General features: G+C 39.7%; 1 protein-coding gene across 1 annotated transcript in view; it reads left to right on the forward strand.

Annotated features, from left to right (window-relative positions):
• Positions 1-26,124, forward strand: part of LOC138748257 (paramyosin-like) — an 83,761-nt gene that overhangs the window by 22,205 nt on the left and 35,432 nt on the right. Inside the window, exons 5-15 of the mRNA XM_069908106.1 lie at positions 1,300-1,361; positions 1,688-1,754; positions 3,106-3,264; positions 5,019-5,136; positions 6,162-6,212; positions 8,199-8,276; positions 9,275-9,331; positions 10,176-10,235; positions 16,465-16,523; positions 22,246-22,342; positions 24,622-24,768. Of these exons, the coding sequence (XP_069764207.1) occupies positions 1,300-1,361; positions 1,688-1,754; positions 3,106-3,264; positions 5,019-5,136; positions 6,162-6,212; positions 8,199-8,276; positions 9,275-9,331; positions 10,176-10,235; positions 16,465-16,523; positions 22,246-22,342; positions 24,622-24,768 (955 nt within the window). The remainder of the gene's footprint in view (positions 1-1,299; positions 1,362-1,687; positions 1,755-3,105; positions 3,265-5,018; positions 5,137-6,161; positions 6,213-8,198; positions 8,277-9,274; positions 9,332-10,175; positions 10,236-16,464; positions 16,524-22,245; positions 22,343-24,621; positions 24,769-26,124) is intronic.

Consider the following 26,124-nt stretch of genomic DNA (forward strand, 5'->3'; position numbering starts at 1 on the left):
AGAGGTACAAGGACTGCCTAAAGAAATCTCTTGGTGCCTGCCCCATTGACCACCGCCAGTGGGCTGATCTCGCCTCCAACCATGCATCTTGGCGCCTCACAGCTCGGCGGGCAGCAACCTCCTTTGAAGAAGACCGCAGAGCCCACCTCACTGACAAAAGACAAAGGAGGAAAAACCCAACACCCAACCCCAACCCACCAATTTTCCCTTGCAACCGCTGCAACCGTGCCTGCCTGTCCCGCATCGGACTTTTCAGTCACCAACGAGCCTGCAGCAGACATGGACATACCCCTCCATAAATCTTCGTCCGCAAAGCCAAGCCAAAGAAGAAGAGATGTCCATGATGTACATAAATTCAGCTATCTTTTCTAGTTAGTGGAATTGGAATCTTCAAAGAATAATCTGACTTCCTCCTAAATCTGCATAAACCAAAAACCTATGAAAAAGTTTTTTATGAAAGAAACAATACAGGGTAGCATTAGGGCGGCACAGTTAGCATGGCGGTTAACACTATGCTAATACAGTGTCAGCAACCCAAGTTTAAATCTGCTGATGTCTGTAAAGAGTCTCTGTGTCCTTGAGTTCTACATTGGTTTCCTCTGGGTGCTCCTGTTTCCTCCCACTTTCTAAAGATGTGCGGGTTAGTAAGTTATTTGTCACAAGCATCCAATTGGGTGCACAGGCTAATGGGTCGAGAAAGCCCGTTACCATGCTGTGTCTCTAAGTTAAACTATATTGAATTAATTAAATTAAAGACATAAAACCTATATCTTTGCTCAAACTTTAATCCTTCCTAACGGGATGAATTTATTTCACAGATGTACAGTATACAGATATGATGCAAGTCTCTTGACTGCCTATTTGTTGACATGAAAGGATGCAAATTATTACCATCTGAAATGTTTTGAAATAAAATAAGGACAAATGATTACTTGATATACCTTAATATTCCCTGAAATTAAAACTGATTTAGATATTGTTTTAGAGTACTGCACTTTTGCAGAATAGTAAAGTAGAACAGAATGTTCGTGGGAAGGGGACAGCTTAATGATGAGAATTATTGTCATAAACACAGCTGGAGATCAACTAGCTCTGTTGCATTGCTGTAGAAGAAAAATGTATGAAGTGAAAAATGGAAGTGTTCTCATAGGCTTTGAGTTGAATGGATTTTTTTGTGTGGTCCTGAGCCATTCTGCTGAGAGTTTCCTGATTTGATATAAGGTCATAATCTGGTGAAATAGGAAGAGAAGTTTATAACACCCAATGTTTAAATAAATAATGTTTTGATTGTAAATGTAGGCTTTCTGGTGGAAAAAATGAAGAGGCCAAATCCAGAGACAGCTTGTGTATTTTACATACAGGTTAGTATAATGCTATAAACGTACTTATCCAATGAACAAGTAACAATGTCTTCCAGGCCAGTAACATGTTTCAATGCCTGTGAAAGCCACAAGTACATACAATTCAGCAATGCCTATAATAGGTTTTTTTTTATTGCATTTGTCGAATATTCCAAAATGACTTTGAGGCTAAATCTGCAATATTATATTCCAGCTCAAGGATGGAGAAACCGAGTGTGTTTCTCTATTTTTAACCCATTTTATGTTTGTGGCTTCACCACTGAGATTGTAGGGTTGCAGAATTAATGGTGTTTGGCATTTCTTTTAAAAGTGAAGTATTTTTCCAGATAAGAAATTTGATGCATCATCAGGACAACTTGAAGGATACGGGGGTGATGTAAACAAAGGAAGCCTGTGAGTATCTGTTTAACTATTGATGTCTCTTGGTCATCCTGGAATTTAATAGGTTCATTATTATCAGTCTTGCCTTAAGATATGAACTTTAGTATTCATTTCTTAATTTTGTTTTCATTTCGCTAATGAAAACACTTCTTTAGTCATTTGCCTCAATATCTCATTTTCTTTTGTTCAAATTTTCTTTGATATCAGAGCATACTGTTCTGCTTGCAAGTACATAGGATTGTGTACATAGGTTGGGTGGAAAGCCCTATTTTTCTCAAGAATGTAAAACCTTATAGAACAGTACAGACGCTTCACCCCACAATGTTGTACTGACCTATAGAAACCTACTCAACAATCTAAACCTTCCCTACCTCACACCCATAACCCTCTATTCTTGCATCCATATACCTGGCTAAGAGTTCAATTTCAAACCTCCACCACCACTTCTGGCCACCCATTCTAGGCACTCTCTATTTTTTTTTAAAAGTCTTATCGCTGATGTCACACCTCAAAACTTTCCTCCCTCACCTTATTGCAATTGCCCTCTGATATTTGCTACTGTTATCCCAGGAAAAAGGTGCTGGCTGTCTACCCTATCTATGTATCTCATAATCTTGTGCATCATATTAAGTCACCTCATCCTTCTTTGCTCCATAGAGAAAAGCTGTTAATCTTTCCTCATAAAGTATATTCTCCATTCCAGGCAACGTTTTCCATTCCTGGTAAATCTCTTCTGCACCCTCTCCAGTTTCACATCCTTCCTGTAATGAGATGACCACAGCTGAATACAATATTCTAAGTGGGGTCTAATCAAGCTCTTGTTTTACAGTTACTGTAACTTTGCCATGGTAGGTTCCCCCTCCACCCCCCCCAAAAAAGTATTGAAAGTAGAGGGAAATGTCATAGGGATACCCTGCATTACATACTTGCTTTTGCTTTCCTTCTCAGTCATCCAGCTACCTGCCTCCTGCAGCTTCAGTGTTACTGCCTCTCTATAGCTCTTTGAATTTATTTTCCCATATGAGCTGAAGGTCATTGAGCTACAGTTTCACTTTCTTAACACTTTAAGGAGCTGCCACATGATGTGCCTCCTACAGATGGCAAAGCTCTCAGAATTCCCATATCACAAAATGAACTCTGTTGCCATTCTGACTATTCTACCAGGCACTAATAAAGTCAAAGAATAAACTTTCATCAGAGCCTTGCCTTAGTCTCTGGCTGACTCGCGCGATGGTTGCTCTGCTTATACCTTTCCAACTCCCGTTTGCTTTAAAAGACTAATTGCATTCTTTTGGCAATGTAGATTTGGCAAAGCATTGCTTTTTGAATATGTCTCTTAAATGTGTTTTTTTTTCTCCCAAAGTGAGGCAACTGAGTTGATCAATGATATTGAGTGTCTGGAGTATACAAACAAGAAATTGATGGATCAAAATGATAAATTACAGAGAGCAGTGGAAGCTTGTGAGGAAGCAAATGTACGGTTGACTGAGGAAGTCTTTGAACTGAAAAACAAACTAAAAAGGTAGATTGGAATAGAGTTGCTATAAAAATCCTGCTTTATGCCAGGTGAAACTCCAAGCAGACTTCATGATCAGAAATACAGAGGCTATGCTGCAAGATGCAAGCCACTAATTAGCATCAGAAAGGATGGCCAGGTTAGTTTGCCAAGAAGTATTTAAAAGAGCCTACAGAACTCTGGATAAAGTCTTGTGGACAGATGGGACCAAGTTTAACCTGTATCAGTGATGGCAAGAGCAAAATGGAGGCATACAGGGCACTGTCCATGATCCACCTTTCCCATGGTTTGCATGTTACAGTGCAGCTTCTGTATTTCTGTTCATGAAATCTTCTGCAGATGGTAGTCATGGACACATCCACACCTGCATCCTGAAGAGTGTTTCTTATCTGTCGGACATGGGTTTGGGGATTTTTCTGCAGTATGATAAGAATTGTTCTGTCATGAGCAGTGCAGGTCTTCCTTGAAATATCAATCCCTTTGCGATTACTTTGTTGTCCCTTTGCTGTCTTGTTAATGATTTTCCAAGCTGTTGATTCTAAAGTTGGGGAGATGTCTTTACTGTTTTATTCTTGTTTTTTCAGCCTCAATGGCTTCTTTGACTTTAATTGGCTCAACTCTGGCCCTCATGTTGAAAAATGGTAATTGCAGACTCCAAAGTTGATCAAAAGCTTGAAGCAAACCTAGTTCTCTTATACCTGCACTGATTAAGCAATTAAACATACCTGAGTACTCATAAACACCCGTGAAACCAAATGTCCCAAATATAGTGTCCTAAAATGAGGGGACTATAAAAAGTGCTGTTAATTTCTACATTATCAATCCAAAACATATATATGAGTAACTTTGAATAAAATCTGGAATGTGCACTTTAATTACATGTGAATTGTTTGATTATAAATTTAAAACTGTGGAGCACAGGGACAAATAAAGGAAAAATGTGTATGTGCCCCAAACATTATGGATGGCATGTAGGTAATGGGCAGAGAAAGGGAAGAGGGAGTTTAATCTGGACAAGTGCATAGTTGCCTTTATTGGGCATTGCATTATGTGTAAAATTAAGGAGGTCATGTTACAAGTATATAAAACATTTTTCTGCCACATTTGGAGTATTTGGTCCAATTCTGGTTTCCCCCACACAGGAAGGATGTAGAGTCTTTGTAAAGGGTACAGAGGAGATTTATCAAGCTGTACTGGATTATAGGGTATGAATGAGTCATGGGGAGAGGTTGGACAAACGGGTTGTTTTCTCTCGAACGTCAGAGGCTGAGGGGAGACTAAAGAAGTTTATACAATTATTAGATGTACACTTGGAAAATGATTGTGTACTAATCAATACAAATGTAACATACTAGAGGACATTCTTTTTATTGGTTGGGGGGCAGGGGAGAAGAGTTCAAAGGAGATGTGTGGGGTAAGTATTTTACTCAGAGTGTGGTGGGTACCTGGGATTGCTATCAGGAGTAGTGGTGGAATCTGGTATAATATTAGCATTTAAGAAGCTTTCAAATATACACATGAATAGGCAAAGAATACAGGGTCATGTGTCATGTGCAAGCAGCAGGTTTTAGTTAATTTTGGGCATCATGTTTGGCGCAACTATTGTGGGCTGAAGGAATTTTTTGTTTCTGTACTGTTCTGTATTCTTGAAATGTAAAATTGGTTTCTGTTTTGCAAAATTGTATTGTCTCCATCAAACCTTATTCCCAATCCCAGTCCTGAACTGTTGATTGTTAAATAATACTTGTTATTCCCTGCAGCTCTCAACAAGTAACATTGCATGTAAAATTACTAGAGGATGAATTAGAGGATTTGAAATCCATTATGAAAAATCTAGAGGACAGAAATTATAAGATGCAGAGCCAAAACCGCCAGTTGGTATGTATTTTTAAGAACAAAATTAAGCCTTAAAAATCTGATTGATCTTAATTCGTGTGGGGCATGATACAATTGATAATAGCCATGAACCTTCAAGGCAACTGTCTGGTTTTTTAAAAAAATATAGAGGTGAACTAATTCTGTCCCTGTGTAGTGCCCACAGCTATGATCACTTGTTAGTGAGGGAATAAAATTCTTTTTAGCTCCAAGGGCAGCAATGATAAAGACCCAAAGCCTCGAATGAAAACATGAGCAGATTCATCAGAGGATAAAATTGAGCATTAGGGAAATTGGTGCAAAACTGTTAGCAAATTTTACGTGCATTATTATTATTGTTATAGTAATGTCATAAGATGGTTATAATATGTATGTTTGCACAGTGACGCTGCTGCGAAACACCGAATTTCATGAGTTGTTCATGACAATAAATTCTGATTCTGAAACAATGAGAGCATTGTACAAAAGTCATGGAGGAACTCAGCAGATTATGGAGCACTTATGGATAGCACTAGGTAATCAATGTCTCGGGCTTGAGCCCTTCATCAGGAATGCCAAAGATTGGGCAAATGAGGGGAGGAAGGGGAAAGGGGTAGGAGCACAGGCTTGTCGGTTACTGGGAGGGGAAAGAAAATTAATTAGCTAAATGGTGATAGAGGGAGGGGAAAGTGCTGAGAAAGCTTTAATAGGAGGAAGGAAGGAATGGTGGTGGAGAGTTCAAGGAAGGAAGGTGTGGGTGATGGGAAGAGAAAAGAATGAAAGCAAACAAGAAGCTAGAGGGACTCAATGGGTCTGGCAACATCCATTGCTGTTAGCTACCACATTTAAAAACTGCAGGCTTTTAAAAGTATGGACATCATCAGACAAACTTGATTCAATTAATTAACTCCTATCGTTGATAACATTGTCCTGCATTGTTGGCTTTGATATCTAAATTTATTTCTAGCCAAAAGTACAAAATGATTCTCATGTATTTTAATAAAATAAAAGAAAAAAAGATCTTTTCTAATGAAATCTCTTTTCAAAAGGAAAAGGAACATCAGAATCTGAGCCTAAGCATCAGTCTCCTTCAGGAAGAGGTGAGATCCTAGAATGGAAAGATGCATTTGGTGGATGATCTATTTGTCTAATGTATCTCCTGTGGTGAAAATGAGTTGAAGGTCAGGATATAGTATTTATAAGTAGATAGTGGGCACATTAAAAGCAGGTTTGATTAGCCAGGGGATCAAAGGTTATGAGGAGAAGGCCAGCCAGTGGGCTGAGTGGGAAAATGGATGAGTTCATGATTGAATGGCAGGGCAGACTCGATGGGCATTCAATAACATCCAATTTCTGCTCTTGTATCTTATGGTCTTATAGCACTGTTATAGGCACAAAGGACCCCAAAACTCAGCACCATAGAAATTCACCAAGATAAATGGTTACTTAAACAAAAGTTGCTTTTAATTATCTTTAAACATGAAAACAGGATCAAACTCTTAACTTATTACTATTAGCTTAACCCCCTTCTAATTCTAAGTGCACATGTATGTAACGTGTGTAGGTTCAGAAAAGTTCTTTGATTCACAGTCCAATCTCACTTCTCACTCTTCCAATTTCACCGATATCAGGCATTTCTTATACTGTGCACAGAATTTAACATTTATGAATTTCACCAGGCTCTGGTGCTTGAAAGGTAAATGGTTACCGCTCAGGAAAGGTCTTGTCAGTTTTCAGTGAGAGATTTGTTGCTTGTTGGGACACAAACTGATTCCTTCCAATCAGCCACTTCAGTGTCTTGCTGAAGAAACATCCCCATCAGGGTTTTCCGGATAATAATTTCTTTCTGGTCACCACAGAGTACCTTTTTGTTTTCTCTCTCTCTCTCTCTCTCTCTCTCTCTCTCTCTCTCTCTCTCTCTCTCTCTCTCTCTCTCTCTCTCTCTCTCTCTCTCTCTCAAAAAAAACAAACCACATGACCTTCCAAGAAAAGCAAACTGCATTCAGACAGACTGCAGTACTGGACCTTTTCTTCTGAGTTTGTTCATCTGTTGCTTTCCAAAACAATAATCCATTACTCTACAGCATGTCCAATTAACACCTACTTGTGAAGTCTCTATAGGCATTTTTCAAACTTTTTGCAAAGGCACTCTGAGCCTGGACTGTCTGGCTTGAGTAGAGTTCTGGCATTTTAAATGAGATCTGTGTTGTGAAGTGTTTGTGACCTACACTAAAAAAAACCTGCCACAATTTATCTCCTTTAAAATATATCTATATACAATATAACATAATCTGTCACAACACAAAATATTTGGAGATGGTGAATTTAAACTTAAATAAAGTGGAGTTGTGATTTTGTACAAGACACTAACTGGAATTCAAGTATCTTAATATATTATGACAGTTACTTCCCTATAGTAAATTGCCCGTCCCCTCACTACTTATCTCTTGTGATAGGAATTATGTAAATAGCAGAATAAACCTCATGATAATTAAAAGTAAACTGGAGAGTAGAATAAAACTTGGATAATCTGCTGTCTGACCATTCCCAATCACACTGGTTTGGGACTGGGCTCATTAGGAGATGTTGGCTTTTTCCACTAGCCATGGCAATGGCTATTGTGCTAGCCTTAAATGCATGGCTGTGTTGGCTACAGTCATTTTAAACTGAAATATGACTCACTTAAATTGCTGAAATATTACTGGACAATGCCTTTTTAAAAATGTGAATTAGTGATGTGTTGTCATATTAATTAAATAGCATCTGATAGTCTGGAAAATCTGCTCATCTGGCACTACCAAAATCTGGAGTGTGGGGATTAATAGAGCTTAATATTTTAAAATTGAATTTAGAGATACAGCACGGTAACAGGCCCTCTGGGCATGAGCACATGTCACCCATATATGCTCATATAACCTTTAAATTCCAACTGATAAACCCATTACACCATACTCTGAACATCAGTGAACACTGAGTGCTTTCTGAGGAAAGAAAAATAAAAAGAAATCTGTTGTCCTGAAGTTAAACTTTGGCACAATGTGGAGAAGTTAAGAATTGTAAGGTAACTCTTTTCTCGTATAATGCAGAATGGGAAGCTGACAGTTGAGAGAGACAATGCATATTGGAAAAATGAAGAACTGCTATTTGAAATGGTTGAGCTGAAGGTACAATGTTTCTTGCATTTATAACACTAGACAACTAAGATTTTGCTTCCTGAACACTTGGGTGTATTTTATGGATTTTGGGGTGCTGATCACGAAAATATCCTTAAAACTTTCCTATCATATGCTGTTTTTTTTAAGATGGATCCTGTCGTTTTTTTTTGTCTACTGGTATATTCCCCACAAATCTGAAATTATCTTGTGTTTAGCTTGAAGTTGTCTATCATAATCGCCATTTTTTTCAGGAAGCAAACCTTTTGGTGGTGGGGTGGGGGGGGGGGGAATTGTTGATCTGTGTAACGACATGCAGTTTTTTAAAGTCTTAATTTCAGTTGGCGTTTTTAAAAAAAAAAGAGAGTCATTAAAGTCTTAATTTCAGTTGGCGTTTTTAAAAAAAGAGTCAGGTTCACCAATGTGCTTCAGAGGCAAAAAAGTGCAGCTGTTAGTTTCCCTCCAATAAGGCTTGGTGTATCATTGCAGTAATGATAAAATAAAAACAGAATAAAATGTGCAGTTTGATTGGTTAACTGGCCACTATAAATTCCCTAGTGGTAGAATCTGAAGGAGTTGATAAAAATGTGTAAGAATAAAATGGATGAAGAAAAAAATCAGTATGAAAATTAATGATTGATAGTTAACATGAACTCTTTTAGTGCTTAATGGTTCTAAACTCCTAATGATGCACCTCCTGGCATCGACCAAGGCACCAAATTTTGACTGACAGTTACTCAACCATTTGTAAAGATGTCCTGACAAAAATGTAGTGACTTGCTTAAAACGCAAGAGTTTTCCTTGTAGCAGTCTGTCAATGGCATGCTTTCCAGTGACTTTACTGTTGCAGGATTAGCTGGTTGATGTTTTGGGGTTTAGATGTTTCAAAAGGTATAAATGTGGAGGGAGAGGGGTTGTATGGTTAATCAGTAGAATTGCACCAGTTTAAGAAGGCGACTCATCATCTTTTCAAGGACTACGAGTGAAATGTTAATCTTGTTCCTTTTCAGGATGAGATACATGAAGCCAAAAGACACATTTCTGTTAAGGATACTTTACTAAGTGAGGTGGGTATATAAAGCACAGTAATGATCTTTCAGCCTACAGTGATGTGCCAATATGGAAACCCATTCCTCCAACCATATAGAATTTAGTTACCATTTAACACTTCATTTTTCTTGTTCCATGTACCTGTCCAGTGGTCTCTGAAACTATTCTATTGTACCTGCCTCCACCACCATTGCTGGCAGTGCTTTCCTTGCACCCACCACTCTCTATGTGAAGAATTTGCCTCTTACATCCCACTGTACTTACTTCTAAGCACCTTGAAAATATGACTCCTGATGTTAGGAATTTCAGCCCTGGAAAAAAGCCTCTGGCCATCTACACAATCAATGTCTCTCAACTTCTTGTTTACCTGTATCAAATCACCTCTCAGGCTCTGTTGAAGTTAACTCAACCTATCCTCAAGGCTTGTTCTTGTAAATTTCCTCTGCACCCTCTCTATAGCATTCACATCTCTCCTGTAATGGTGGTGAAGGTTGCTGGGAAACACTAATGATGACTTTGTCTCCCTTATGGCAGGCACAAGGCAATTTCATGTAAAATTACATAACAAATAAGGAATATTAAATTACAGCATAGTGCAGGCCTTTTGGCCCATGATGTTTTACTGGCCTCCACAAATCTACAAAACAATAAACTTTCCCAACCTCACACCCATAACCCTCTATTTTTACTGCATCCATCTGCCTAAGATTCTATTGTATTAGATCAGATTAACAGAATTAGGGAAAAATATGAAAAGAATTGTGTAAAATTAAAGGAAATTAGAGCATTATAACAGAAGTTTTGACATGAAATTATTCAGATATAGGCTCTTTGACATTGTATGGGTTTATTATTTTGCAGAAAATAAATCAAACAGAAAAAATGAAATCAACTATGGATGAATATAATTGCATCATTCAGGTATGGTGGTCATGAAGTTAGAACTGTACACCACAGAAACAGTCCTTCTAGCCCAACTTGTCCATGCTGACTGTTGTCTACATGTCCCATTTTGCCTGCTTTTAGCTATATCCCTCTAAACCTTTTCTCTTTATGTACCTGTCTCAATGTCTTTTAAAAGTTAGTTGTGCTCATATCTGCCACTTCCCCGGCAGCTCATTCTACATGCCCATCACCCTTGGGTTCCTTTTAAATATTTCCCCTCATTTGAAATCTTTTCTAATTTTTACTTCACGTTCTCTTGGGGGAGGGGGGGAGGAGGAGAAATTTTTTGGCTATTTACCTTGCCCCTTCATGATTTTACCAACATCTATAAGGTCATCCCTCTGCTTCCTCTGCTCCAATCCAACTGCTTGTGATTCAAGCATACCAGACCTGGCAATATACTGGTGAATCTTTTATCCCCCCATTCCATCTTAATGATGTCTTTCCGATAAATGGGTGACTGAAAGCACACAATACACCAAATGTATCGTTGTTCGGAGACATACAAGACTTAAGATGATAGAATCTGGAGCAAAGCACAATCTGTAGAAGTCAATGTTGTGAGGCGGATCATTCCTTTTTCTCTCACTGATGCTGCTTAACCTATTGAGTTCTTCTAGTAGATAGCGTGCTGCTCTTGTACAGTTGTAACTTGCTCTTTTATTCAAAGCCCTATTAAATTAAGGCAAGTATGTCAAATGTTTACCTCACCTGTATCACTACTTTCACGGTATGCTGTACCACCCCCCCCCCCCACCCCATGTCCCTACCATTCAGTGTGTAGTCCTACCCAAGATTAGCCTATCAGTGCAATGCCTCCACTGAATTAAATTCTGTCTGCCATTCCTTGGCCCACTTCCCCAGATCATCTAGATTCTGTTGTAATCTCAGATAACCTGATATGTTAAACACAATGCCACTAATTTTGGTATTGTACTCAAACCATGCAATTCATTTTGCTGTCCAAGTTGTTAATATAGACAACAATCAGTGGACCCAGCACACCACTAGTTTCAGATCACCAGTCTAAATAACAGCCCTCTTCTTGAGACTGTTATGATGGGCATTTAGTAGAAATAAAATGTAATAAATTATTTTATGCCAATTCCATGATGGTTGCTGTTAATATATTTTGAGACCTGTTCAAATGAATTAATATTTTTATTGGATCTGCAAAGTTTTTTTAAAAAAACTCTTCATCAATAAAAATAAATGGGAATGCCTAGCAGATCTCAACAAAAAGAGCACTAATGGAGCTAAAGGGATCATCTGCCCTGCCATTTATCATGAGCGGATTCATTTTCCCACTCGGCCCCACTGCCTAGGCTTCTCTCCATAACCTTTGATGCACTGGCTAACCAGGAACCTATCAATCTCTGTTCTAAATACACCCAATGAACTGGCCTCCCCAACAGCCTATGGCAACAAATTCCACAGATTTATCACCTTCTGGTTGAAGAAATTTCTATGCATCTCTGTTCTAAGCAGATGCCCTTCAGTCTTGAAGCTCTGCCTTCTTGTCCTACTCTCTTCCATTATTGGAAACAACCTTTCTACATCTACTCTGTCCATGCCTTTCAACGTTCAAAATGCTTCAATGAGATTCTCCTAAGGCCAAGAGCTGTCAAACACTCCTCATGTGATAACACTTTCATTCCTGTAATCATCATTGTGAACCTCCTCTGAACCCTCTCCAATGTCAGCACAGTCTTTCTTAAATGAGGAGCCCAAAAACTACTCACAGTACTCCAAGTGAGGTCTCACCAGTGCCTTATAATGATTCAATACCATATCCCTGCTCTTGTATTTTTTTTCTTCTTGAAAAGAATGCCAGCATTGCATTTGCCACCTTCACCACCATCTCAACATACAAATTTATCTTCAGGTAATCCTGAATGAGGACTCTAAGGTCCCTTTGCATCTGGGAATTTCAATTTTCTCCCCAATTTAAAAAAAATAGTTTGACCATTTATTTTTTACCAATGTGCATGACCATACATTTTCCGACATAGTATTCATTAGCAAATACTGGCCACCCTCATGTTAACCTTCTATTGGAGCTCTCTCAAGAGCATTCCGGTCAGCTATATCACAGTGTGGTACAGTTGCTGTCGAGAATTGGAGATCAATCGTTCTATAAAATCCACTAAATCATAAGATCTACCACAAGGTTCACAAACTTTTACAGTCTACCGCTACCTTGGCCTGTAGGCCACATTCCGAGTGCCCCCACCCCCATACAATGGCACTTGGTGGGGGGGTATTGACGGTGCTGAGCAAGTTGGGGGGGGGGGGGTTAGTGGATGCACTGAGTGGGGTGGGAGCATATTGGTGGCGCTGAACGGGGTGGAGAGGTCAGTGATGATACTGAGCAGTGCTGGGGTGCTGAGTGGGGGATTTAGTGGTGGTGCTGAGAGGAGGTAGTAACGCCCCCAACATGGCGGCCAGAGTCCAGCTCTCATGTTGCCATTTATTTTGCTCACTGCTGCCACCCTGAGTTTGGTCAGAAAATTACTGCACCGGCTTCTTCATTAAACTTTGCAGCAAACTAAATAATAAAAAGACGGAAGGTTCAGAACGCCCCCCCTCCCCCGCCCCATTTCCTCACCACCCCCTTGGATCTTTCCAACACCCACGGTGGGGGAGGGGGGGGAGCAGCAGCGCCCACTTTGGGAATCACTAATCTATTGGGATCGTTATCTGAAGAGGGCACACAAAATCATTGAGGACCCCTACCACCCCGCCCACAGCATCTTTCAGCTACTTCTGTTGGAAAGAGATACAGGAGAATCAGAGCCAGCTCCATCAGGCTGTGGAACAGCTTCTTCCCACGGGCAGTGACCATCTGAGATTCTAATAAATATTTATCTATTTTTTAAAAAAAAATTTCCTCCTGTGTGTTTGTGTCTGCATGACTTGCATCAAGGACTGCAAAATGCTGTTTGATTGGCTTGCACCTATGCAATCGGATCATAATAAATTTGAACATGGATGCAGAAAAAGAGGGTTATGGATGTGAAACCAGGAAGGTTTAGTTTGTTAAATAGGTTTATATAGGTCTGCTCAATGTCATGGGCTCTTATGTTCTACATCCTAAAAGGACATAGACCACCCCCCCCCCCAACCTATCTTCATAAAGCATGCTCTCCAATCCAGGCAACATCCTTGTAAATCTCTGCATCCTCTGTAGCATCTGCATCCTTCCTGTAGTGAGGTTGTAAGATGGGGGCTGACAGCTGTGCCCTCTTCACCAAGTAGGGATCTGGGGACTGTTGCAGAGCAGAAAGATCTCGGAATACAGGTACATTGTACCTTAAAAGTGGTGTCACAGACAATTGTCAAAAAGGCTATCAGCACATTTGCCTTCATCAGTTAAGAGTATTGGGTACAGTAGTTGGGAGGTCATGTTGCAGTTGTATAAAACATTGATGAGACCCCATTTGAAGTACTATGTTCAAGTTTGGTCAACATGCTATAGGAAAGATGTTGTCAATGTGAAGACAGAGCAGAGAAGATTTACAAGGATTTTTCTATGACTCGGAAGCCTGAACTGTAGGTAAAGGTTAAGCGGGCTGGGGGTGTATTGCTTGGAGGATGAGGGGTGATCTCATGGAGGTGTGCAAAATCGTGAGCAGAATGGATCACTGAGCATGGGGGAGGGGGTGGCCCAGGGCTGTGTGCTGAGTCCATTGCTGTTCACTCTGCTGACCCACGACTGCAGCTAAACATAGCTCGAACCACATCATCATTTGTTGGCGACACAACCATGGTGGGACTGATCAGTATGAATGGCAATTCAGCGTACAGAGATAAGATGCAGTTGCTAATGGACTGGTACACAGCCAACAACCTGTATCTGCATCTTTAAAAAAAAATAGTTGTTGACTTCAGGGGGACCATGCTCCTCTGACCAGTAACAGCTTCACTGTTGAGTCATCAAGAGTATCAAGTTCCTTGTAATGCACTTGGCGGAGAACCTCGCATGGTCCCTGTATACAAGCTCCATTAGCCAAGAAAGCCCAGCAGCGCTTCTACTTCCTGCAAAGGCTGAGGAAAATTCATCTCCCACCCTCCATCCTTACTACATTCTACAGAAGATGTATCGAGAGCATCCTGTGCAACTTCATCACCACCTGGTTTGGAAACTGAACCTCCAGATTGCAAAACCCTGCAGAGGATAGTGAAGTCAGCGGAAAAGATCATTGGGGGCTCTTTGACATTTACAACACTCGATGAAAGCGAAAGACAATAAACATTGTGAAAGACTCCACACACCCTCAAGTAAACAGTTCTCCCTTCTGCCCTCTGGTCAGAGGTACTGCAGGACTCGAGCCCTTATGACCAGACTGGGTCACAGCTTTTACCTCCAAGCCATCAGACTCCTGAACTCCCAGAACATTCGGGGATAGGGCACTATGGGCTGTAACTATAAGTCTTAATATTTTAATGTGCTTAACTTCTATTCTAACGTATTTATGTATATATGCTTGATAGTCCTGGAGAAATGCTATCTCTTCTTTACCTTGCGAGCATGGTATGAACGATAAATAAAGGTGACTTGACTTAAATGAGAGAGACTCTTGCCTAGAGTAAGGGCGTCAGTTTAAGCTGAGGGAGTAAAGATTTCGCAGGAGCCGAAGGGGTAACATTTTTGCACAGAGTTGACATCCATGGATAGAATGGATTAAGAAGAATATAGATATCTTGATTTGGTCAAAGAGGGATAGTCAGCAAGTTGGGCTGAAGGACCTGTATAACTATGACTCCATTATTTCTGCTGGGAGAGAATAGGAAGCATCAGTGATATTCTAGAGTAACTCAGTGGGTCAGGCAGTATTTTTTTTTATCAGTGGTGATTGGAGTTCCCTTGTTGGGAGCTAGTGTTTCTGGTTACTGACAAGGAGAAACAGTAATAATATGACTGGAACCTCCATGATGAATGTTTATTATCATGTGCACTGAGATACAGTGAAAAGCTAAACAAGCAAGTCGACCCACAAGATCACAAGATTTAGGAGCAGAAAAGGCCATCTTAAGCTGATCCATTCTCCCATTTAGCCCCACTCCCCTGCCTTTTCCCTATAACTTTTGATACCCTGACTATGCTGATGCCTATCAGTCTCTGGCATAAATACAACCAAAGACTTAGCCTCCATAGCCTATTGTCATAGCAAATTCCAGAGGTTTACCTCTCTCTGACTAAAGAAATTCCTCCAGATATGTTTTAAATGGGTGCCCTTCATTCTTCTGAACTCCAAGGGGTACAGTCCAAGAGCGGTCAAATGTTCCTCGTATGTTAATCCCTTCATTCCAAGAATAATCCTTGTGCATTTTCTCTAATCCCTCTCCAATGTCTGCACATCCTTTCTTAAATAAGGAGCTCAAAATTATACCCACATTCTAAATGAGGCCTCACCAGTGCCTTATAAAGCATCACTATCACATCCCTCTTCTTGTATCTATTCATTTAGATATGATTGCCAATATTGCATTCGACTCCGACAACTTGCCAGCCACCAATGTCAGGCTAACAGGTCTAATTTCTGCTGCCTCCCTCCCTTTTTAAATATTGGAGTGACCTTTGCATTTGGAGCAATCGCCTTCATTGGTCAGGCATTGAATGAAAGTGTTGGGATGTTCGTGAGGCCATGCATGCAATATTTTGTGCAGTTTTGGTCAGGGGAGAATATAAAGTTAGAAAGGGTACAGAGGAGGTTTACAATATTTTTGCCAGGAGTAGAGAAGTTGAGTTATCATGAGAGTCCTGTTTTCCGTAAATTGAGAGGGGGTATTTACTGAGGTTGATAAAATCATGATAGACACTGGAGAGTGAGAGAACATGACAAATGGGTATAGCTCAGATGTGGGGGCTGAGGGCACAGTTTGTCACTCAGAGGGTGGTGGGCACATGGAACAAACTGCCAAAGTGATGTTTGTTAGCTTCCTTTAATAAACACTTGGATAACTACATGGATGTTAGGGATTTGAACGTGTGGACCTAATGTTGACAAGTGGGACTAAAATAGAGGGCATGTTGTTTAGCATGGATAAGATGGGCCTGTGGGGTCCGTTTCCACACTGTAAGACAATCGATGAGTGGCTGTGAGGTTTATCTGGGACCAAATTTTCTGAATTTGTACTTATCAATTGGCAATAAATATGTGGACTGAATATTAAATACTCCTGGTTCTTTTTCCTGAAATAGGATTTGAAAGAAGAAATCAACAAATTGCAGTGTCATCACACATGTGAAGATTTATCCATGTAAGTTTGAATTCCATCATAGATGAAAATCAACATTTTGCACATGCTAGAAATTTCTAGGGCAGAGGTGTCGCTTACAAGAGGTCGAAGCCGAGAGGAGGAGGGTTTGAGATGTACAAGACCATTTTTTTTTTCCACAAGGAATGATAGGTGACCGGAACATGCTGCCAGGGGACGTGGTGGAAGCAGAAATGATAGCAAAGTTAGAGGCACTAACCCAGATATGTGAACAGGCTGAATATGCAGGGACGTAGACCACGGTTGGTGTAGTGGTTAGCGCAAAGCTATTACAACGGCACCGACCTGGGTTTACATCTGACGCCATTTGTAAGGAGTTTCAGGGGCGTTTTAAAGTGGAATGGAGCCAGGTCTCAGCAACTGGTGAGTGTCAGGAGCTGTGCTTTGTTTCAGGGGATTTAAAAGTGAAACAGAACAGCGATCGGTGGAAGTTAGCAGCAAATTTTTTAAAAAAGGAAGCTCAAGCAGAGCAGCCAGTCTATGAGTGGCTTAGTATGAGAGTAGATATTTAGAGGCTTTGGTGAGCAGAGGGTGAGGACAGACTACAAGTACAGGTAAAGAGAGATAACATCTTTTCATAGTAACCCAGAGTAGGTAGTATAGATGAAAACTAGGGTAGTGAAATGCTCCATTTGCAGGATGTGGGACATCTGGGACAGAGCAAGTGTCCCTGATGACTACACTGCAAGAAGTGCATCCGACTGCTGTTCCTTACAACCCATGTTGGGGAACTGGATGATCTCCAGGTGGATAAACAGAAGCTATAAGGAGATCTTCACATCGAAGAGAAGATGTGGTTGACTGTTAGGAGAGGGAAAAGGGGGGACATCACGTGATGACATGGAGTGAGGACGCAAAATCCTAACTCCTGAAAATCCGTTTATATTTTTAAAAAGTAATGAACTTTACATATAAACTCCATTAAACAACCTCTGAATAAACCTACTTACTCACAATTATGGGGGGCAAAAACTACTGACACCTGCTCAAAGTAAAGAAGAGGGGAAAAAAAAGACTGTAAGATTTGTGCTGATTCGGAGCTGGGGACTAGCGCTTCTGCTGTCACTGAGAAGAGTGTGCTACGCCCAGCTGAACAGGACGATGGAGCTGAAGAGGAAGATGCAGGAGTCGCACAGGCCCTTCTAAGTCGGCATCGGAGTCAGGGAGTTCCTCCAGAAAGCGATAAAGTACAGGAAGGTGCAGAATCTACTGCTTTCCTAAAAGAAGTGAGTAATGTAGATTTCAAGAACTTAAAAACATGAAGGATGAAATGAAAAAAATATAAGTTAACTGAAGCCTTGAAAAAATTGAAAGATGTGGAACAAGTTAAAGATAGCAGTCTTATTGTTTTCCATTTGAGACATTCTATGACTATTTTAAATTTTAAAAAACTGTCAAAAAGTGGATACAGTGGAAAATTAAAATAGTGGGTTTGAAAGGGGATGGAACAAGACATGCCACAAATTTTTTCAACAGTGGATCTCAGAAGTACTGGGACTAGAAAATTCTCTGGGAGAAAATGAGATTGAAAGAGCTCTTAGAAGAAATCCACCCTCTGTCCAGAATCCGCATTTAGTCTTGATAAAATTGCTGCATTTTTCAGGATAGCAAAGGTTTTGAGAATCACTGCTCAAAAAGATCGCAGAGATAAGGTCCACTTGATTACGAAGGGAGCAAAATTTTATTTTATACTGACATGTGAAGATCTCTTTAAACGGAGAAAAGAATTTAACTCCGCGAAAAAAGATTTTATGGGAGAAAGGATACCGTTTATTACTGCGACACCCTATGATCGTAAATCTTTTTGCTGAATGGTCAGAGCAAGTTTTTTGTCAACCATCTGAAAGCTGAGAAATTTGTTGTAAGTTTGCCAAACCTACAGTCTGGATGAAAATCTTGAGGATGGAATATGGCATACAACTTCTACAATGAAATTGTTTAATTGAAATGAGTTGATTATTGATATGAAATACTTTTTAAAAGAAAATGTTCAATAAATCTCAGCAGGCTTGGGGATTTATGTTTGTACATGTGACTTCAGTCACAGGCCCCCGCAATGGAGGGTAATAGCATGCAAGCTGGGGAGGGGGTATTCTATAACTTTATTATGTAGTATATTTAGTAGTGTGTCTTACTCTATTGTACAATACTTCTTTCTATTCTTGGATTGTCAGGTGGGTAATGGGAGCACAGAGGAGTAAGGTTCAGTGGTGGAGTCTTGTAGGAAAAGGTGGAAGAAGAGTGATCAGAATATATTGCAATGAGTAAAGAAAAAAATTTTTTTTAACATAAATGGGATTAATGGAACGATAAAATGGAAGAAACTATTTGCACATTTTTTAAAAAATGAGTGTAGATATAGCTTTTTTTTTTACAAGAAACACATTTTGTATAAAGGGAACATCTTGTATAAAAGGAAATTGAAAAGAAATTGGATGGGTCATGTTGTATCTTCTTCATTTAATTCAAAGTCAAGGGGAGTAGCAATATTAATTAATAAAAAAATTTCCAGTAGATATTCATAGATTTGTAATGGTCCATTGTTAAATATTTTCTGAACTATGGGCTCGTTTAAACATGTATGCTCCTAATGTAGATGAGAAGTTTATTCAGGAACCCTTTTTGAATTTAGCAAATGCTCATGAAAATGTATTGGTAGGGAGGGGATTTTAATTTTTGTCTAGACCCATTATTAAACAAGTCTACGAGAGGAGTAATTAGAAGCAGAACAGTAAAGACAACTTTGACTTTAGTGAAAGATACATAGCAAAGGGTACATCCTACAGACAGGGGTATTCCTTTTATTCAAATAGACATGATTAATACTCTAGATTTTCAGCACATCTTCAGGGCAGAGAACTTAAGGTGGAGTATAAACCTAGACTTTTATCTGATCATTCATTATTGTTAATGCAGATTGACATGCCTGATAAAGAGAACAAGATGAATGCAGTTTTGGCATTTGTATCTAGATGAATAAGATACAAGAGGCTTTATAAGGCACCGGTAAGGCCTCACTTGGAGTACAGAGTACAGTTTTTGGCTCCTTATTTAAGAAAGAATTGGAGACCATACTGAGAAAATTTACAAGAATGATTCCTGGAATGAAGGGATTAGCAAATGAGGAACATTTGCCAGCTTTAGGACTGTATTCCTTGGAGTTGAGAAGAAAGAGGTGGGACATCATAGAAGCATTTCAACTGTTGAAGGGTCGAGACAGCGTGGATGTGTCAAAGTTGTTTCCCATTGTATGGGATTCAAGAACAAGAGGGCAAAACTTCAGGAATGAAGGGGCCCCATTTAAAACAATGCAGAGGAATTTCTTTATTCAAAGACTAATGCACCTCTGAATTTGCTACCATGAGTGGCTGTGGAGGCCAGGTCATTGGGTGTATTTATGGCAGAGATTTATAGGTATCTATATAGTTAAGGTATCAAGGTTATGGGGAGATGGTTGGGGAGTGGAGCTGGGGGAAAATGGATCAGTTCATGATAGAATGGTGGAGAGAACACAAAGGGGTGAATGGCCTACTTCTGCTCCAATGTATTATGGTCATGTATGATCTCGCCATGTGTTGCATGGACTTTCTCCAGGTGCTCCAGTTTCCTCCCACCTTCCAAAGAGTTGCAGTGTTAGATTAATTTGCTGTATTCGGGCATCATGGATTTCACTGGCCGGAATCAGCTTCCACTGTGTTGTAAATAAATTAAAATTTAATTCAATATTTGCAAGCAGATGAAATTAGTTTAATTTGGCATCATGCTTGGTGTATATTTTGTGGACTGATGAGCATTTTCCTGTACGGTACCTTCCTCTGTTTTATGAAATGAGACTGAGCAATGAGACATGGAAATGTGGATGTTTGTATTCAGTACTGGTTTGCCAGTAGAAAACAGAGAGAAGTAATCAATAGGAAGTATTCTGCCTGAAAGTCAGTGATATATATATATATATATATATATATATATCTCTCTCTCTCTCTCTCTTCTTGATGAAGTAGAGGGATGTGTTAGTAAGTTTACGGATGATATGATGGTTGGAAGTGTTGTGGATAGTGTTGAAAGTTGTCTTAAGTTACAACAAGATACAGACAGGTGCAGAGTTAGGTGAAAAAGTGGCAGATGGAGTTCAATCCAGATAAGTGTGATGCACTTTGAAAGGTTGAACCTGAAGGCAGAGTACATTGTTAATGGTAGGATAATTAACAGTGTGGAAAAAACAGAGGGACCTTGGGGTCCAAAATCCATAGATCTCTTAAAGTTCCCACACAGGTTGATGGGATAGAGTTCCAGAGTGGTGATGCAACTCTATAAATGTCTGGTGAGACCACACAGAATATTGTTCAGTCCTGGTCACCTCATCACAGAAAGGATGTGGAAGCCATGGAGAAGGAGCAGAGGAGATTTACCAGGATGTTGTCTGGATTTGAAAATGTCTTATGAAGCAAGGTTAGTAGAGCTAGGGCTTTTCTCTTTGAAGTGAAGAAGGATGAGAATCGACGCAATAGAGGTCTACAAGATTGAGAGGCATGGATAGGGTAGACAACCGGCACCTTTTTTTCCAGGATAGGAGTAGCAAACACCAGAGGACATTTGTATAAAGTGAAGAGAGGAAAGTTTAGGGGAGACACCAGGGTAAGTTATTTGCACAGAGTTGTGGTTGCCTGGAATGCTTTGCCAGGGGTGGTGGTAAAGGCTGGAACAATCGGAGCATTAAAAAGACTGAGACAGGCACATGGATGAAAGAAAAATAGAGGGTTAAGAAGGAGGGAGTGTTTCTTCTTTTTTTAGGGTAGATATATTTGGGTTGTTCTGTGCTGTAATAAACAACATGACCACAGCAAAATACATTTTATTGGACAGAACAATAGCATCTTATTTTGTGTTTTTTGATAATTTTCTAAAGGCATTTTTCAAATTCCAAAATAATGCTTTTAGCCCACACAGGTTCAGCACAATGGTTGAGAAGTGAGGTACATTGGACTAAAATTAGAGGTGTGGAGAATAGAGTGTAGGATGGAATGGTTAAAGAATTGCCTTGGGGTTGAGAAGAAAAGAGACATAGTTGTGCATTGGATTGAAATCATTTTGTACATTGTAGTTGCAGTATGATATCTGATAGTAAATTTAGAGGAAGCTTTACTCCAGAAAGCATCGTAATCTGTGGAGCTTGGGGGCCATTTCAGATGGTTGAGGTAAATAGCGGGGATGACTTTAAAGGTAGTTAAATAAGCATGTGTGAGAAGGGGGTTAGTGGTGATACAATTAGATGATAAAGAATGGGGAAGCTTGAGTAGAAAATGAGTGCTGGAGGCTCTCCAATGCACCTTGAAATAAGGTGAAATAAACAATCTATTCTGTTAGTGAAAGTATAACCAGTAGAAAGTTAATGGAAGCATAGGATTGAAGTAAGTAAAGGAAAAGTAACTATAGTGATTTTCTAATAAATGTATACAGCTCATCTTAAATACTTGCACGTTGGGAATATATTTTTACCAAATGTCAAGTTTACATTCATTTTTCTGTTTTGAACAGAGCACAGTAAATGAAGGAGGAAAATAATAGCAAGTAATTCTTAGTGAATAAATCTATTTTGAAATTCGTGAATGATTAATAAATCATTTAGCTTGGCATATTTAAGTCATCACTATTCAAATCATATGAAGAGCCTCAGTCAGTTTGAATAAACTTTTCCACTCTGCAGACCCTGTGACACACAAGAAAGAGAATTGGAAAGTCCCATTGCTCCTGTTAGAGTTGCAGAAAATTCTCTACAGTTGGAGATAGAAGAAATTCAACAGGTAGGGATTAACCACCTAACTCCGTATGTTTTTGGAAGGTGGGAGGAAACTGGAGCACCTGGGTAAAGCTTACATAACTAGAGGGGAAATTTCATTTACCTCTAGTATATTGATAAATCCTAGAAATAAAAAACCTACCCAATCAGATCCAGAGTCATTTGTAGAAAAGCTAAAAAATAAATTGTGATACTGCAGGTACTGTTTGTTTGAGAGAGAAAACAGGTCATGATACCAAGAAAATCATTCTGATCTAGTTAAAGCATCTCCTGAACCTAAATGTTTCAACAGAATATACCCTTGATCTAATCTGATACTTGGTTCCTGTTGGACTGGGTTTTGTGCATCTAGGATCTGTAAGGAGACTGCAAGTTAAAGATAAAATTGTTGATGTTGAGAGAAGGTAAGTTTGCTTCAGAGCACACACAGTTTACCAATATATCAGACATTTTTGTTCTTTTATGATGTTTAGATACTTGAAATTGGCTGTGTTCCATTGACTGATATCAAAACAATATTATCGATTATCAGTCTTAATAATAAAACAGAAATTAATGGAAATTCAACTTTGAGCCACAAATGTTTTGCCTCCTAAATCTACTCAACAATCTAAACCTTCCTTGCCTCACACCCACAACCCTCTATTTTTCTTGCATCCATGTTCCTGTCTAAGAGTCTTTTAAATCAGCCATTCTCAACCTTGTTTTTGGCTATTTTCCTTCCCACCCAATGACTTTGAGCAAAGTTTATGAGACCCTTTTCCTGTAAATCAGTTACAGTTTGGTTACTTCCTTACTGTGGTAGAACCACCTGGATTGGAGAATGTGTCTTAGGAAGAAAGGTTGTGCGAGTGAGGGCTTTTCTCTTTGGAGCAATGGAGGATGATGGGTGAGTTAATAGAGGTATACAAGATTGTGGGAGGAATAGTTAGAGTGACAGCCAGCACTTTTTTCCCAGGGTTGAAACAGCCTAGACTGCAGGACATTCATTTAAAATGTATGAAGGAAAGTTTAGGGGAGATGTCAGAGATCGTTTTTTTACACCAAGAATACATTTCCAGCATTGAGGGTGGAGGCTGGATATGATGGAGAAATTTAAAAGACTTAGATAAGTAAATGGATGTAAGGTAATGGAGGAAAGGGTGAAATTGATGGTGGAGTTAAGTCAGTCCAAAATATGGGCCAAAGGTCCTGTGTTGTACTTTTCTGTATTTGTACTGTTTGATGTTCATGAAGGAAAACACCTTTAATGCTCTTTCCACTTTCCTGGCCACTTCCAAGGAACTATGGATCTGAACCTTCCCAATGCTTCACATACGAGTTCTTTAAAAGAACTGCCATTGACCTCATAAAATGCAATAATTCACATTCGTCCGGATTAAACTCCATCTTCTATTTCTCTGCCCATATCTACAATTGATCTATAACCCTCTACACTGTTCGCAGCTTCAGCAATTTTGTCATCTGCAAACTTAATAATCCATACACCAACTTTTCTATCCAAGTCATTTATATATACACTATTACAAACAACAGGCTCACAAAACCAATCATTGTGAATCACCACTGGTCATAGACTTCCAACCAGAATAATACTCTTCCACCTCTATCCACAATATTCTCAGGGCCAACAATTCTGAATCCAAACTAACAATTGACCAAAGATCTCAGCATCTGTACCTTCTGGATCAGCCCTACTATGATGGAGCTTATCAAATGCTTCATAATCCAGAATGAATACATTCTCTGCCTTACCTTCTCAACAGGCCCATACAGATTTGTAGGACATGACCGGTCTGTCACAAAGCCATGCTGCCTGTTCTTAATTTCACCTTGCCTTTTCTAAATCCCATCCCCAAGTATCTAGTGGTTTCCCAACCACTTGTGTGTGCATCATTGGCGTATAATTTCCTAGATTATCCCTAGTTTCCTTCTTGAACAAAGGTACAACATTTGATACTCTTCGGGACATGGTTATTGCAAATAAGAATAGAAAAGGTTTGTCAAGGCCCTGGCATTCACTGTGCAGTACAAAAAAGTGCTGGAGAAATTCAGCAGGTCACCCAGCATCCAGAGGAAGTAAAAGGCAGTTGATGTTTCTGGCCTAAGCCCTTCCTCAGACAAATCAAAACTCAAACAGATGCCTGAATGAAAGGTGGGGGGGGGGGGGGGGGTGGGAGGGGAAAGCAATGCTTTGATACAGAGTTAGAGATTATTCACAATGAGTTGATCAGTATCTCTGTGATGCCTGAACCATTAATTTGTTTTTTTTAAATTTCCAAGCAGAGATCAGATGTGGCTTCACATAATTTACCCACACCCCTGTGTGGCATGTTACCACTTCATGACCCAATAATGCTTATCAAAGATATGCATCGCAGATATTCTCAACTAGACTGGATAAATTGCTGGGCCATCACTGAGGAACTGGTAAGAATTACTGATACAACCTCTTTACACTATGCAATGTCATCTGGATATTTTGGGATATAATTCAAAAATGAAAAGTTCTTCACTGTCATTACATGAACTTCCATGAGGCAAAATGCCAAGAAACGCTTGATGTCTGTGAGCATGCATCAAGTTATGAAGCTATACAGTGTGGAAATCGACCCTTCAGTCCAATTCACCAATGCCAACCAAGTTGCCTACTTGAGCTAGTCCCACTTGCCTGGGCTTGATCCATATTGGTTTAATCTTTTATATTCACGAGACCGCCCAGATATCTTAATTTTTTGTAACAATATAGCATGGTAGCAGGCCCTTCTGGTCCATTAAATCTGTACTGCCCAATTAACCCATCAAGTCTGCATGTTTTGAAGGGTGGGAGGAACCTGGGACACCCAGAGTAAACCCACAAAGGTCATGAGAATGTACAAAGTCCTTACACACAGCACCAGATTAGAACCCAATCACTTTGCTCTTCAAAGTGCAGATTTTTCAGTCCGCATTATACACATGACATCACATACAAACCTGAGATTTTTTTCCTGTGGGCCAGGCAGAATTTCTACTTATTGATAGTGCAAAAAAACTACTCAAGAAAAGATGTATTTTACAAAAGAGAGAAATGTGAACAAGAAAGAAGTGTTTTAAAAAAAACTGCAATAATAAATAATGTGCAAAGTCAGAGAAATTAGTCTCTGATTGAATTTGTTGTTGAGTCTGAAGGTGGAGGGGAAGCAACTGATCCTGAACCTCATGGTGCTAGTCTTATGGCACCTATGAATTTTTTCCTGATGGCAGCAGCTAGAACAAAGCCTGCCCTGGGTGGTGTGGATCTTTGATGATGGCTGCTGCTCTCCTCTGGTAGCATTCCATGTAGATTTTCTTGATGTAGAGAGTTTTGCCTGCGATATCCTGGGCTGTGACCACTACCTTTGGCAGGGTTTTTCGTTCAAAGGTACTGGTGCCCCTATACCAAGCTGTGATGCACCCAGTCAGCACACTTTCTACTACACCTCTGTGGAAATTTTCCAAGGTTTTTGATGCCTTACCAAACCTCCGCAAACTCCTGAAAAGGTAGAAGTACTGATGTGCTTTCTTCACAATGACATTCATGTGTTGGGTCCAGGAAAGGTCCTCTGGACTCCTAGGAATTTAAATTTGCTCACCATCTCCACCTCTGATTTCCCCCAATGATCACTGGATTACACACCCCATCCCCTTAACCCACTATCGTGGTATAGTCAGCAGTTTTGTAGATGGTGTAACTGCCGTACTAAGCCACACAGTCATAATTGTAAAGTGAGCAAGGCAAGGGGTTAAGAATGCCATCCTGTACTC

This window comes from Narcine bancroftii, chromosome 13 (genome assembly GCF_036971445.1).
Source record: "Narcine bancroftii isolate sNarBan1 chromosome 13, sNarBan1.hap1, whole genome shotgun sequence".
In the NCBI taxonomy this organism is placed as follows: Eukaryota; Metazoa; Chordata; class Chondrichthyes; order Torpediniformes; family Narcinidae; genus Narcine; species Narcine bancroftii.